Source organism: Peromyscus eremicus, chromosome 4 (assembly GCF_949786415.1).
Source record: "Peromyscus eremicus chromosome 4, PerEre_H2_v1, whole genome shotgun sequence".
Taxonomy (NCBI): Eukaryota; Metazoa; Chordata; class Mammalia; order Rodentia; family Cricetidae; genus Peromyscus; species Peromyscus eremicus.
Window position 1 is genome coordinate 50,542,983 of NC_081419.1, and position 15,216 is coordinate 50,558,198.

A 15,216-nucleotide genomic window follows, 5' to 3' on the forward strand; every position below is an offset into this window, starting at 1 on the left:
CGGAAAGGGTTGGAAGGTGGGAAGGGGGTGGTATGAAAAGCCTGTGATTTTGAAGCCTTGTGAGTGGAAAGGGTTTATGTTAGAGATTTTACCAGCCTCAGGTAAAGTGATTTGGAAAGTTAAACACCTAACATAAAAGAAACTATTATCAGCTTTTTCAATGGCAGTGTTATGCAAATCCACCCGCATATGCTAATGGTGCTATTGTACTTTCTTAGTATGACATATTTCGGTTAGTGACTAGAATGTGGCTTTTATTTCTTTACAGATATGACATTTACTCATGAGGGGAACAAGACGTTCATTGACAATCTAGTAAACTTTGAAAAAATGGTACGTGCGGTATTATAACCTTAACCACAATGTTTTTTTTTAAATAACATTTGCATTTGTACTAATCAGGCAAATAGCGTCTGTGTGCTGCCATGTTACAAAGGTAGTCATACAGAATGGAGTTTTGAAACATTTGGTTCAAATTGGCTCCCCCTTTTGCTGTCAGCTCTCTTTTGTGGAGCTGAATGGTATTTGTGCCTTGGCTCACAGCAGCAGCTGGCTTTTATGCCCGGGTGCTTCTCTCCCTCCGCTGCCTGTTGTTCAAATGCACGAATGTTCAAGAGTGACTTCTGGGTTCCTTGTTGTTCGGTAAGATTTGTGCAGCTAGACTGCCCCAGGATGCCTTTGAAAAACGCTCCTCTGCCGAGGCTGACGGGAGCGCCTGTAGGTAAAAGGCCGTGCTGCGGCCCCTCTTTATTGCAGGGTATTAATCTGCGTGTGTATTGCTTAGTCTCATAAAGTTCACTCAAGTTCAGAGAGGGGACTTGGAGACTCAGAGATCTCCATGACGACCACGACAACAACAACAACAACAATGAAATGTCGGTAACAAAAGTGAAACTGGCACCTTCCTAGTCAGTACTTTCCAGCCGGTCCTCCCCCACCCCGCCCCCACCCGGAGAAGAGGGAATCTAGCAGAGGTGCTTTGTAGTTTGTGGTCCTATCTTCCGAGAAGCAATAAGGCAGACCTTGCCAGGGCCTCTCTTTACCTGCGCAGTCCATGTCAAGGGAATGCCACACTGTCTCCGAATCCCCGGGCTGCGTGTCGCCGGGAGAGACAGAGTCATAGGGCTTCGTTTCCTCCAAGGGGTTAGCATCTGCCCAAGATTGTTTTGCAGTGTGAATGTGGCCCTGGATTTGGAGCTTGGGGGACACTCGGATCCATACTCAGCTCCGTCCTTGTGCTCCTCCCCCACTGTGTGAGTGTTTCCCCAACAGAAAATGGGGCCCGTGCCTGCTTTCGCCATGCTGATGGATGGGGTCCATGGGGCATGAGTCTTTCTGTATGTCAGAAAGCACTGCAGCGTTCTTAGCAGAAACCTGTAATTCTGATTGTTTCTTGAAATCAAGCTAGTGTGTATGTCTTCGGGAGAATTTGAAACACCCCGCTGTGTGTGGGCTGAGGCTCAGCCCTGGTCGCATGGGCTGATGACTAGGAAGTATGGTTTAAGTCACTGTCTTAAACCTCTGAGGTTTAAGACTATAAGCAAAGACACCGCACCCATGGGCCAATAGTGATTCCTTGCTGACCTGTTAGCATAGAGAGCTAACATTCCCCAGCGTTTTTAAGAAAGACAAATGCTTGTTTTCCCAAAGTGGACGATTGAGCAAATAGGAAAAGTCCCTCTTTAGATCACTTATCTGGAACATTCTAAGACCAAGAAACAGCTAAGCCGACCGCTGAGCTATAAAATACACTCGGGCACAAAGATGTGACACCCAGCATTCCCTGAAGAGTTGACGACTTCAGTATTCTTGATACCTAACGTGGAGGACGTAGTCCAGAGCAAGCCAGCGTGGCCACGTACGCTGAGCCAGCCATCTACTGGGGATGCTGAGAGTTGTCTCTGAGTTTCTAGAGCTGTGTCCCCTCCGTAGCCTGCAGAGGGAAAGTGAAGATGACCCAGGAGTAGGCTCCTCATGTCTGTACCTCAGGTCCACAGCAGCTACCTCCTCCCTGCTAGGCAGTAAGCAAGGAGGTTCTAACTGTTCTGCTCTCTGGGTGGTCATGTTGGTTTAAGAGCCACTGACCAGTTAAACTAGTACTGCAGCTACAATGCACAAGCCTAAATTAACGACGGGCTGAAGGTCATTATGATAATTCAGAAGCACGGGAAGTTTATGTCTTTTCACTTCAAAATCTTCAGTGAGCACGGCAGCTCCACTCTGAGAAACAGTCGAGGTTTCTGGCTTCACCTCTATTCTCATTTCACGTGGTCCATGATGATGGGACGCCATCACATCCACCTCCCAGCTGTGAAGAAGGAAGATATGCTTCTTCCCACGAAGGCCAGGGAAGAAGCTGCACTCACCACTTATATTTTAGTGGCTAAAAAAGATTCATCACATGAAAGGAAGGCTAGAAAACATAGGCCTCGTTTGGGGTTTCAGTGTGCCTCACTAAAAAATCAAGGGTTCTGTTGCTGTGAAAGAGAGAGAGGGAGAGGTTTTGGAAAGTGCCTTTAGTCCTCTGTACCTCAATTTTCTAAGTTTTATTTTATTTGATAAATCATATTGCCAGATAGTTGATTTTAGAAATGTTCTTCCACAAGTTAGAAGTTTCTAGAAAATGAAATAGTTTCAAAAAGATTTGATTGGCTTTCCAAAACTGACTAATCAATGTGGTATTATCAATCAACATTGATCAGTCAGTGCTGGCTAGCTTTCCAACATTTTCTCCCATCAATCAGCCCACCCTTCCTCTTGGCCCAACCACATCACTGTTATCCACGGTTCCCCTTAGGTGTCTTGGAGAAGGTTGCATCTTCTTTTCTGGATTGTTATCAGTCACCCATCAGCAAGGACCAGGTGTGAGCAGAGTTGGGAGTCTGTGTGAACCTGCTGGGCTCTGTCCTCAGTGGGAACTCCTGACAGGGCAGAAGTCACCAGGGCAGCCAGGGACACCAATGGCTTTTTGTGGTGTTTGCCTCACAAGGGTACAGCAAGCCAGCATGCCAATGCTAAGTTGTTTGTTTGTTTGTTTTTGGGGTTTTTTGGAGCATCTTTACCCTTGAGGTATGAAATGAGGATTAGAGACTTTGTTACAATTAGTTTTCAGGGTCTGTGAGTATAAACAAAAGAGAGAACTCACTTTGATTCTTGTGCAAAAAAAATTATTCTCAAGCATCCTTTCTTTTGGAGAAAACATAAAGGGGTATTCAAAAAATGTTTGAATAAAGCCCTTTAGAGCTTTCGGTGGCATGTATGAATATTTATACCACTCAGAAGGTGGACCAGCTATGGATTAGAGGGTAAGATGCTGGCCTGCTGCCTCTCTCCCAGGCTGCAGAGAGCGTGCTGATAGGTACAGTTGCTGCTGTACTAGAAGGCTGGTTCTATTTCAGACACAGCCATATTTAGGTATATTTATTTATGAATAAGATTTTGAAGTAGTCATTTTTTTTTTCTGGAATGAGAAGCACGGGGGAAACTTCTAGACTTCTGGAAACATGAACAGAAGCTTCTTAAGGAAGAGAAATGTTTTGAAGCCTTTCAGTTTGGCGTTTCTAGGCCTGCTGTTGTATAATTAGCAACACTGTGACTTCTAACACGAGTCATGTTCTAAAATGCAGTTGTGGAGCCCTGGTTTTGTTACCTGGAGCTATGGAAAAAAAATCTTTAGGTAAAAATCTGCCTGGTCCCCAAGACCTTTTCAATTCAAAGGAAAGCTATAGGAATACTTTGGGGACTTACACTTTATAGGGACTTCACAGACAAAGACAAATGCAGATTTTCCAAAGAGCATGCTTCAAAGTAACAGAACATATGAGAACGCCCAGGCAAAGGATTTCAGGAAATAAAATTAAAAAAAAAAGAAAAAAAGCCAGGCGGTGGTGGCGCACGCCTTCAATCCCAGCACTCGGGAGGCAGAGGCAGGTGGATCTTTGTGAGTTCCAGGCCAGCCTGGGCTACCAAGTGAGTTCCAGGAAAGGTGCAAAGCTACACAGAGAAACCCTGTCTTGAAAAACCAAAAAAAAAAAAAAAAAAAAAAGAAAGGAAGAAAAAAAAAAGAAAAAAAAAACACCTACAAAGTAGTCCTTGTCCTTTAGAATATATGCTGTTGTAAAGATAAGATAAAAACACATGGAATATTAAAAACTGACAAAAGATAGCAAACGGTGTTAAAACAGGGGTGGTGGGAATCGTAAAAGACATGCACCAAAGAAGCTGCTGGGTGAGAAGTTCCTGCCGCCATGTCAGCAGCAGATAAAATCGCATTACATACAATCACATAATAGGATCCAGCCTTGCTACCCTAAGTACCCGTCAAGCGTCATCTCAGACTTCAGCTCTGTACATAGCCCAAGTTGGCAGAAATGTTCTTCTTTTTTTCTCTTCTAGCCTCGGGTTCTTTGTTCTAGCTGTCACCTTTGCCTGAGAGTTTTCTCTCCCCAGTTTTCAGGTATCTGGCTCCTTTTCATGGTTGAGCTTGACCCCATGCTTCTTCTCTGAATGGGTGCCCTTGACTTTCCATTTACCATTGCTCCCTCACATCAAGCGCTCTGACTGACGGCCCAGCCTGGAGAGCAGCTCTTACCATCCAAGATGGTCATCTTTGCTTTCCTGCGTCTGTCCTCCACGCTAGAAGTCGAGGGCCGTGGACCAAGGGATCTTGTCTGTTTTGGCCACTGATGTTTCATGAACATCCATAACTGTGTCTGGTATAGTCTAAGTATGCAAAAAATATTTGTTAAATAGAAGAAAGATCCAGTGATATTCCAGTGCTGGACTTGATAAGGAAGGACATTTGAAAAGGATTCTATGACAAAAATGATATCCAAAAGCATTTTCTATTTGTTAGAAATTGAATTTACAAGGGTGTCCTTTTGTGTGTGTGTGTATTTTACAAAATGGAGATTTGACTCAGGATGTCTTTCCCTTAGCTTTCTGTTCCTGAATGGACATTATTCTTCCATTTCCCCACCCCATGGTACTCTGTCTGTCCTTCAGTGTCCTTCAGTGTGCAGAGATGCACACACTACCCCATGTATGCCTGAGCTGTGATCTCCCATGACCTTCCTATGTACAATAGACTGAATGTTATGTATGTTAGACATGTGTGTCTGTTTGTCACAAATCCTCTGGGTAATAAAGATCCACCGCTGGGGACAAAGCTTAGGCTTCCTCAGGAATGCATCACGTTGAGTTGCAGGAAGTCGGGTCTTACTATATACAACCAGTGGTTGCTACAGTGGGCATAATCTTTGTAGAAGAGAGACTATATATTTCTATACCTTCTTATGGGAGGAAAATTGTGCCCGGAAGATGTAGCAGTCTGAATAAAACTATTAGGTATAAATTATATTATTTATACATTCTAAACATGGAAGAATTGATAGAGGGCCTATACTGGATAAACATAGAGACAGAGATTCAGCGCAGTCAGAATAGAAATATCAGAGGAGAAAAGAGAGCTTGGCATACAGGAGCAGCAGTGGTCCTGGGTGTGGTACATGTCTGTAATCCTGGCCCTGGAGTTCAAAGCTAGCCTGGACTACAACAAGATCTTACTTGAAAATCAAAATAAAAAGAATAAGAAGGATCAAGATCTTCACTGTCAGTGGAAGGAGAGGCAAAAACTGCTCCAACAGACACTTGCTAGAAGGGGCATGATTCCCAGGAGCCGCTCCCCAGGGTGCTCCTAGCTGAGAAGCCAAATGCCTTAGGCCAGAGAGACTGTATCTGTGGTGTCTGAGCCTGTAACGGTGTCAGGTGACCTTGCCTGGAGGCCTGCTAGTCTGAACTTGAACACTAGACACATAAGCCTGCACCTCCTCAGCACCACAAGGCATAGGGAGCTTGGGCAGGGCCAAGAGTCAGTAGTAAACCAGGAAGACTGGAAAGCACAGAGGCTGGCAGGTAGCTTCAGGTCCACATGGAGATGGAAATGTGAGTGGGAAGACCTGGCTGGGCGAGCCTGCTCCCAAAAGGCTCCCACAGGCCGGCAGATGGGTGAGGCTGAGGCCATGAACAAGGCACCTCAAACCTCACTGGATCCAAGGATAAACATCTGCTTCAGAGTTTAAGGGATGTTTGTGTCTGGCTTATCACCCCAGAGGTGAAACACAGGCACAGTTAGTCTCCACATTATTCTCTTGGGCCCCAGGAAGGACATCCATCTCTGAGCCTCTGTCTTCAGTTATAAAGAGAAATAAATACCTGAGTGCGGTTCCAGAGTCTTCCATACACTGCCACTGTTTTCTTTTGTGAGCTCTCTGCAAATGCTCATCCCGGGGAGAATTCCTCAGCTGGGTCCATCTCTCAGCCCTGCAGGTTGGGCACTATACAAACAACACACTAAGTGTGCAAACAAGCCCTGGAGGCCCACACTTAGAATGGGAGAATCATTTCAGGGATTCTGACGAGGGGTTCCAGCCTGTCCACCCCGCCAACTTGGAACATCTTCTGAGGGAGGTGTTCTCACATTTCACCCTAAATTACCAATCGCTTTGGTAATAAGCCAGTTGTACAGAGGATTCCTACTCCTCAGCTTTTCCGGGGTGGAAAAAGGTTTGACGTTCTGCTCTGGAACAGTCAAACGTTTCTCTCCCTGCCTGGCATTACGGAGAGTTGCCTGGCTGGCTCCAGCCAGGCTAACCTGCTCTGGCAAGACCTCCAGGCCTAGGATGTAATTGTTTACTCCCTCCCCATTATGGCAGTTGGATAATGAAACCCGGGTCTCTTTAACTTCAGTTTTGGCCACCCTTAGCTGAGCACAGCCACAGATAATCTTGTCTGCCACCAAAGATGACACACGGGGAGAGCGAGGTCTTTGGAACACAAAAGACAGAAAGACTAACTAGATATGTTTTAGTAGAGATGAATGTAAAATCCTCCACCTTGGTCCTCAAAATCATCTGCATATTGGCAGAGCAGAGAGCTGAATCCGGGCCGGAGCCCAGTGAGCCGGGCAGTGAGGTTTAATTCTCTGAAATCCAACAGATGTCAGCTACATCATTTTATTCAAATTATTACTTAGATGTATAACTCAGCCAGATTAAGGAAAGGATTTTTTTCTGTGCTCTAAGATGCCACAGTAGAAACTGGCTAGGAGAAGCAAAATTGTCCCCTAAGAAATTCGAATAGCAGGGCATGGTGGCGCACGCTTCTGGGAGGCAGAGGTAGGTGAGTCTCTGTGAGTTCAAGACCAGCCTAGTCTACAGAGTGAGTTACAGAATAGCCAGAGTTGTTACACAGAGGAGTACCCTGTCTCAGAAAAAATAAAAAAAAGGGAAAGAAAGAAAGAAAGAGAGAGAGAGAGAGAGAGAGAGAGAGAGAGAGAGAGAGAGAGAGAGAGAGAAAGAAAGAAAGAAAGAAAGAAAGAAAGAAAGAAAGAAAGAAAGAAAGAAAGAAAGAAAGAAAGAAAGAAAAAAGAAACTACTGAATAGATCAGGGTGTTTAGGTTGACTAAGGAAGACCTAAGGAGGGAGTTTTCTGTGTGTTTGAGGAACTAACCTAACATATTTGCTAAGGTTCCAGAGCTCAGTGAGTGAAAGGGAAAAATAGTTCTGACTCCAACCAGCAACGGAATTTCAGGTCAAGCATGTTTATAAATGAGAAGGTTGACTTTGGAGGTGATGCATTCCCACTGCTGGATGCACTCAAGCCCTGCGAAGCTGTGACTTATAGGCAGGCTGTAGAAGGCATCATGCACCCTGGAGATGGTTCAGGGGGTGATTCCTGGAGTCTCAGTAGCATATTAAATATTGCATTTGTCAATGGGTGCAGAAGAGGTTGGAGCTAAAATATCACATTAATCCCCCCTTTTTTGGCCTTCTGAAAAACATTCTGTAAGTACACATTGGCTAGTGGCTTCCCTTCTCGTCACTGAGTTCACACCATTCAGCATTATTGTGTGGACCTCACCTAGAGAAAGAATGGACCTCCTTATAGAGCCCAATTTGGATTCTGAAGTTAAGCTGAAGTTATCTTGGCAATACAATTAAAAGGATACGTCAAAATTAAAACCATTGTTAAAATTAATCAAAGATTTGGAAAGGTAAAATGAACTTCGGGGCTAGAAATTACGGATTTGAACAATTGTTCTCACATTTTAAACTACATAATGAGCTAAAAATTATGAAGCCTCAGAGGATAGCTATAAAGAGTAGTCTAAAACTAAAGTCAGAATGAGATGTTTTATCTTTTCGAACTAAAAAGCAGAACAATTACTCCCCACGAAATGGTATAGGAAGAGGTTTCTGACCCCTGCTAATTGTTTTATTATTCTTCAGAGGGGCACACTGGCAGCATTTCACGGGGTTTTCGGTAATTACACTCCATTCAATATCTGAAGAATTACAATAATTCTACATGGAATATACTTGTGCCCTTCTGATGCAAAGCCTTTTGAGGAGTGAAAAAACAGCTTAAAGGAAATTAGCAGGGAAATTATCATAGTTACTGTTTATTCTGGGGCTCCATATATCAGAGGCTAATTATACATTGTATGCCACGTTTCCTTGGAGGTATTTGTAGTTTATTTCTCATGCCGACCAACAGTCCTGCTGTTTTTTAGGATCCTTTATGAAAGTAAAGTTTGAACGACTTTTCTGACAGCATCTTTGTGTGTGAGAATGCGTCCCTCACAGACACGTGTGGCCTCCGCTTGCCGGAACCCCCGCAAAGGGAAGCGAACCGGAAGCGCACGTTGTGATGCTCGTGTGTATACGTTTGCAAGGCCTTGACCCTCCTGTCATTTCCTCAAAGTCATTTTCTTATACTTTGGTAAGCCCAGGGCCTATGAAGAGAGAAAAGTGGGGACTGGATTTACATAGCTCCTTAGAAATCGGGGAGTCACTCTCCCTGGACGGAGCCTTTTCAATTTTCTGCTGATAGGACTATTCATCTGTTATCTCGGCAGAGTTCCCCTCAGAATCTGAGAAGTGAAGTCCAGAAACATAAGCAGGCACTTCAAAGCCAAGCTACTGTTAAAGCACCATAATCAAAAGCTGGACATCCTGGCTAATGAATAGTGGGAAGGTCTCCCCTGTGTTTCTCCTTGAGCGTCTGAGGTCTCTGTTCCTAGCCTTCATGGTGGTGGTGTCTGTCCTTTTGTTTGACTTTCGGTTCTGGAGCCTGAGTCTAGGGTCTCTCATCTGCTCAGTAAGCTCTTTCCTGCTAAGCTACACTCCCCAGCCCCTTCCACTTCTTTTGTGTCTGTACTCAACACACACACAAATGCCCTTTTACATTTTTATTGCAACCAAAAACGTCAAGGAAATTAAGATCACTTACTGACCAAATTAACAAAGGCCAACTGAGTTATGGTCTGTTTAGAGAATCTTTGAAGTGTAAATGGCATGGAAAACAATCACAATGCAATATGAAAGTGAAAACCAAAATTAAAACATACGTACAGATTATGACTTAACTTTTTAAATGCATTTGCGTGTTCATTTTTAAAATATCAGAAGGCTAGCCAGACAGTGGTGGTGCACACCTTTAATCCTAGCACTCAGGAGGAAGAGGAAGGAAGAAGTCTGAGTTTGAGGCTAGCCTGGTCTACAGAGAGAGCTCCAGGACAGACAGGGTTGTTACATAGAGAAATCCTGTCTCAAAAAAAACAAAAACATTTTTATTATATCGTTATTTATTGTTATCAGGTATATGCCTGATACATACATATATATTTATAAAATCAGAAGGCAATGCACGAAAATAGCAAGGAGTTACCCCTTGAGTTTACCATCTACATGGTTTTTACTTTGTTTCTACCATTTTGAGTTTCATTTTGAGTGCAATGTTACTACCGCAGTGTTACAAATGAGGAGGTAAAAAACAAAGAAGAAAGGAAAACAGAATTTGGATGGAAACAGATAATTTTGCTGAGACTAAAAAAGGTCAGGAAAGCCCAGCGAGCAGCAACAATCATGAGGAGAATATTCGGACTTCCTGTTCAGACAGTGTAATCTACCACCTCACTGCTGTTAACTGGGAAAACTTGAAAGCTAACCTTCTTTCAGATCCAAGACAGTTTCAAAGGATGGTGGAAACGGTTTCTCAGCATCAAAGTACAGTGTCAGATGCATTTTTACAATGTGAGGAGCAGGCGCACACTGAGACAAAGAGCTGTGTCACAAAGTCATGAATATTCGTTACCTGCAAATGCTTTGTACTAGGATGCCTCGTTAACGTCATTGTGCAAGTTACACATCAACCAGCTGCCTTCAGATCATCAACATGCCAGAACATGCTGTTTCCTGTGATACCAAGTGTTGCTGGAATAAATCATGTTTTCCCCCCTTGGGGATTACACACTAAACTGACTTCTCTTTTCTTATTCTTTACAGCGCATGATTGCAAATACTGCCAGAACAGTGCGCTATTACAGGAGCCAGCCCTTCAGTAAGTTCTGAGTTACTGCATGCTGTCGTGGACATGGTGGGGATTAAGTCCTTTTTAACGAGACTTTCAAAACACTCTGGGAGTCTGGATAGCATTTGACTGTGTCAAATGCAGTTTGGACCATGAAACACACATGTGCCTTGGGTTTAAGAACTTTGTTTTGCTGTTATAAGACTAAGATATATTTACTTTGCTGTAACACAAGAAAATACGTGTCAGAATATTATTTGAATGAGTGCATTTGAAGGAAATTCATTTGCTCATCCCAGTGTAGCTAGAACAGGTAGGTTGCAAAGGCCCACAAAAGCCTGCCTCCGTGCCTCTCTTGATGTGACTCAGTGCTCAATGCCGAGAAACTTAGCAGCCCTTGGTGAGTCAGAGCTATCATTTATAAACTGAGAGAATAGTTATTGTCTCTCGAAAATGCATTAATGTTTATAACACATTTGCAAAAAGTCCCATGGCAGGATTCTACATAACATTTCTGGTATTCCCGGGTATTCTTTTAAATGTTGGGCGTATGTCATAAACACCAGTGTTTTCATATGTATAACATATTACTATTAACAAATGACCATTTTAAACTGTTGGGAGTTAAGTTTCCTCGTCATTCCAGCTGGCCACGCTGGGTCGGTGCTGCTGTCTTTCTGGCCTAGGACTTGGGATAAGGACTAGAGCTTTGCTCCTTCAGTCTAGTTTGGGAGAGAGCAGGGGAAGCCTTGGAAGTTTTGTGCTAAAGTCATTGTGTGAGTCATTTGAGAGAACTGGCATATTGACTCACACGATAAGGTGACACAGACGTGTCAGCGGCCTACCTCACCATCCTCTCCAGTAGAGCCTGTCTTCAGAGACTGACAGCTTCTTGTTTTAATAATCACACTGGTATGCTCTTTGTAGTGTAGATCTGGCCCGAAGCCAGAGCTTGCTAACGTAGAATGCCAGAACTACTCACTGTTCTTTTCTTTTCTTTTTTTTTTATGTTCAGGAGGAAAAAAAAAAATAGAGGAGGTAATCTTGGCTTAGGGAGTGAGTGAGAGCTTTAAAGAAGTTAATTCAAACAACTGTGCCCTCTTGTTTCTAAAAATGACAATAGTCTTGCATGTTACCAACCCTTCCTACATGGACTGTGCCGGAATTCAAGGGTCTCACATCCTTCTCTAGAGTAATTTACTATGTGTGTAAATGACATGGCCATAAATTGGCCAAAAATGAGAAGAAACAGTACCGCTTACAATAGACTTTATAATCCAGAATCCGTGTCCCTTCAGAGGATTCCCAACATCCTCGAAATTACACGCAGAGTCCTGTGTGCTGGAGAGGCTCAGAGCTTTGGGAAGGGTTATGGGAGAGGTTCCAGAACCAAACAGGAGCCACGGGAGAATCGGCTTTGCTTCACCAGCCTCTTGGGCACTAAATTCTACATTCTTCCCTGTCTTTGAGAGAAGTGAGGGGATTTTTTTTTTTTTTTTAAATTTCAGTGCATTTGTTGAACTTACCATCAACTGCTGGTAAACAGCAGCTGCTCGACTCTGAAGTCAACAGTCCATAGATAAAGCTATAGGAACAGATTCCCAAACATTGTGGGGATATATACAATGTAATTACAGTATATTGTACACGCAGAGCACACTGCCAGTGGGAAGCAGAGGGAATTAAGCACAATGTGTTCTGTGGTTCACTGTGGTATTATTTCTATGTGATAATTATACTGATGAGTTTCTTCTTACAGCAAGCAGGGGCCCTAGCTTGTCTCTGCTTTCTGGGCTCTGACCTGCTTCACTCCCTCCAGCCCCTCATGCAGATGGCATCCTAATTGTCTTGTGGAGTGGTGGGTGGATCTAACAGGAGCAACTGAACCTCAGAGCGCAGCCTTGGGGTGGGAGGAGAGAACTCTGTCCAGAGTCCAGATTCCAGCTTGGCCACTCCTGTGTACTGCTAGAGAAAAGAGTGATCCCCAGGACAGTCTGTGACCCTCCGATTGCAGGAGAGGGTTGGATTGCATATAAACGGCCTGTCCTTCTTTAGATGGAGAGCCTCCATCTAAAATTCAGGGGAATTAAGAGGAGAAATTCAGATGCCTTGTTTCAAAAAGAAAGAAAGGAAAAACGTAGAAAGGACGGAGGGAGGGAGGGAGGGAGACAGGAAGGAAGGAAGGAAGGAAGGAAGGAAGGAAGGAAGGAAGGAAGGAAGGAAGGAAGGAAGGAAGAGAGAAACAAAGGAAAGACCTGGCTACTCTGGACACAGATTCCTACGTGGTGATGACATTCAGGAGCTAGGTAGCCACTTGCCAAGGTACTGTCTCCAGTTTTCCACTCTGCTATTGAATCTGGCCTTCCTCATTCTGCATGTAGGAACTGTGGGCATTAGATTTCCTTGGAGTCCTGGTTTGAATAAAATCCATTTACCTTTTTGATAGCCCAGGTGCTTGCTGGTTTGAATAAAATCCATTTACCTTTTTGATAGCCCAGGTGCTTGCATCGGTAAATAAATCAAAATAGAACGGTTAGCAGAAACATTCAGAGCAAGTCATGTCAGAGAAGCAAAGTTTACTAGAAGTCATCAGTTATCCAGAAGGTGGCCTTTCCCCAGTCCAGACTGCGCCTGGGGGCACACAGTTGAAGTAGGACCGCACATGTGTGTAAGCAAAGGAGCCTCCGAGGCCTGATGCCCACTGGCTTGCTTCAGTTCAGTCCAGGTGTTAAGTGCTTTTGTGAGTTGCTAATGAAACTCTGTCTTTGACATTAGTCCTCATCGGGATCAAAGGAGGTGGAGACAGAGTGTGAGGACAGAGGTGGGCTGGGAAGGGAAGACAATTTTCATCTGTCACCAGGGCCATCAGGCAGATGCCTTCCCTTTTTATTTGGTGCCTTTTTTTTTTTTTTCCAGTGTGTAATGCAAAGGAAAATGATCAAAAGAGGTGATTCCAGGCAGGAAAAGAAAATTGGAGGGTAGAAGGGAGCAGATGGACCAAGCAAGTAGAAATATTTCAGTGAATGTAGTGTGTGGAAAGGTCCTGGCGGAGCCTGGGGAATCTGTGATAAATGTCATAGCCAGTGGGAAGATGAAGCTGCATCTTCTGTGCAGATATTATGCAATGCCAACCCTGCCTGCCATTCTTTCACCAGATCCTGATGCCGCTCAAGCTAATAAAAACCATCAGGATGTCCGGAGTTACGTACGGCAATTAAATGTGATTGACAACCAGAGGACTTTATCGCAGATGTCGCACAGATTAGAGCCTCGCAGGCCGTAGACGTGGGGAGTGCCCAGAGCGATGTTTGGTCTCCAGTCCACAGTCTTTCAAAAATGCCCTGGATGCTACTGCTGACTGTGCTGCCACTTGAGAATTCTCCAGAATGAGCAGAGACACATCCTGAGACTCCCTGCTCAGGGCCACATCCGGCTTTCCAACCACACCACAGAGAAGAAGTGATTTGATGTGTGTAACTCTGACATGCCGTAGCTTAGGAATCCTCAGTTAGAGCCGTCCTCGTTCATTCCCGGCCACGCCATCGTCAGGCTCACATGAAGAAATAACACTGGCGAGGGCTACTTCAAGCCCCTGACATCCCTTTCCAGGCTGATTGCAGTATGAGACTGCGCCATGGGTGGGTTTGACTTAGATACATTGGTGATGATATAATTGAATGATTTTTTTTTAAACTTAGCACCTTGGGGCATGGGGTCTGGGGAGGGCATTGAGGAAACCATAGACGTCCAAATTATAGGTCATATTCTTCCGTCTTCAGAGTCTTACCCCTGAAGGAATAGAACCTCACCACAATACTATGAAATATTATGGCTATTTGGTCTGTGATTTCTGAATGATCTATAAAACAATATGTTTACACTGTAACTTTTAAAAATTGACAAATCAGGATTATCTATGTAAGAATTCCACTAAGAAACACTAAGGTTCTTAATATTGCCAGCGTTAAGATAGAAAATAACATTTCAGAAGAGCACAATATGCACAAAACATTTTTCAAAATTGAAATATTTTCCTGGGCATTAAAAAAAAACCTTTCCTCTACAAATTTATTGTTACTGATGAAAAATTTAAAAAAAACATATTTTCTGGACTTAAATGTTATTACAAAAATCTTAATTTTCAGCAATTGTTTTGCACTTTCAGATAGATTGTAAATAGGTCATGTGATCAATGGTATAGAGTTATTTATTTGCTACATAATAGACATTGTGCCAAATAATTCCTTTTTATTTATTTTATTCAGTATGAAATTTTGGAGTACATTTTTTTTCTGTTTTCACAATTAGACTACATTTAATGTGTAGGAATTGTATGTACATATCTCGTCTGTAAATAACAGCCAGTATCTTCATTAAATATACTTGACAAGAAATAGCTGTGTTGTCAATTTCTTTGATACAGGAAGTCCTACCTTCCAGTACTGTGGGTGCTGGATTTGTTTTTTCACTTATATTTTGTGTGTGTGCTGGGGACTGAACCCAGGGCCTGGTGCATGCTAAGTACACACTCAACCTCGGGCTACAGCCCAGCCTGAATTGGTTTTGTTGTTGTTGGTGGTGGTGGGTGTTTTTACTTGAAACAAATTCATATACCAATACTAAAACTCACCCTCTTAAAGTGATCTAGTGAAGTTTAGTATATCCATGATGTTGTCAAACCATGATCACTGTCTGTCATCAGGATGTCACCTCGTGGAGGGGACAGTCATTAGCATTCATTTCTCATTCTCCTTCCAACCCCAGGCAACCCCGTTCTATTTTCTGCTGATAGGAGCTTGCTCTGCACCTCCTATAATTGGAATCATACAAGCCTTGGTGTCTGGT

General features: G+C 43.5%; 1 protein-coding gene across 6 annotated transcripts in view; it reads left to right on the forward strand.

Moving 5' to 3' along the window:
- The window catches only part of Rapgef4 (Rap guanine nucleotide exchange factor 4), a 285,071-nt gene extending 270,306 nt beyond the window's left edge, over positions 1-14,765 (forward strand). For all 6 annotated transcript variants that reach the window (XM_059260693.1, XM_059260689.1, XM_059260690.1 and 3 more), the window contains 3 exons: positions 269-333; positions 10,347-10,401; positions 13,527-14,765. In XM_059260693.1, the coding sequence (XP_059116676.1) occupies positions 269-333; positions 10,347-10,401; positions 13,527-13,654 (248 nt within the window). In that variant the 3' untranslated portion in view covers positions 13,655-14,765. The remainder of the gene's footprint in view (positions 1-268; positions 334-10,346; positions 10,402-13,526) is intronic.
- The last annotated feature ends 451 nt before the right edge of the window (positions 14,766-15,216 follow it).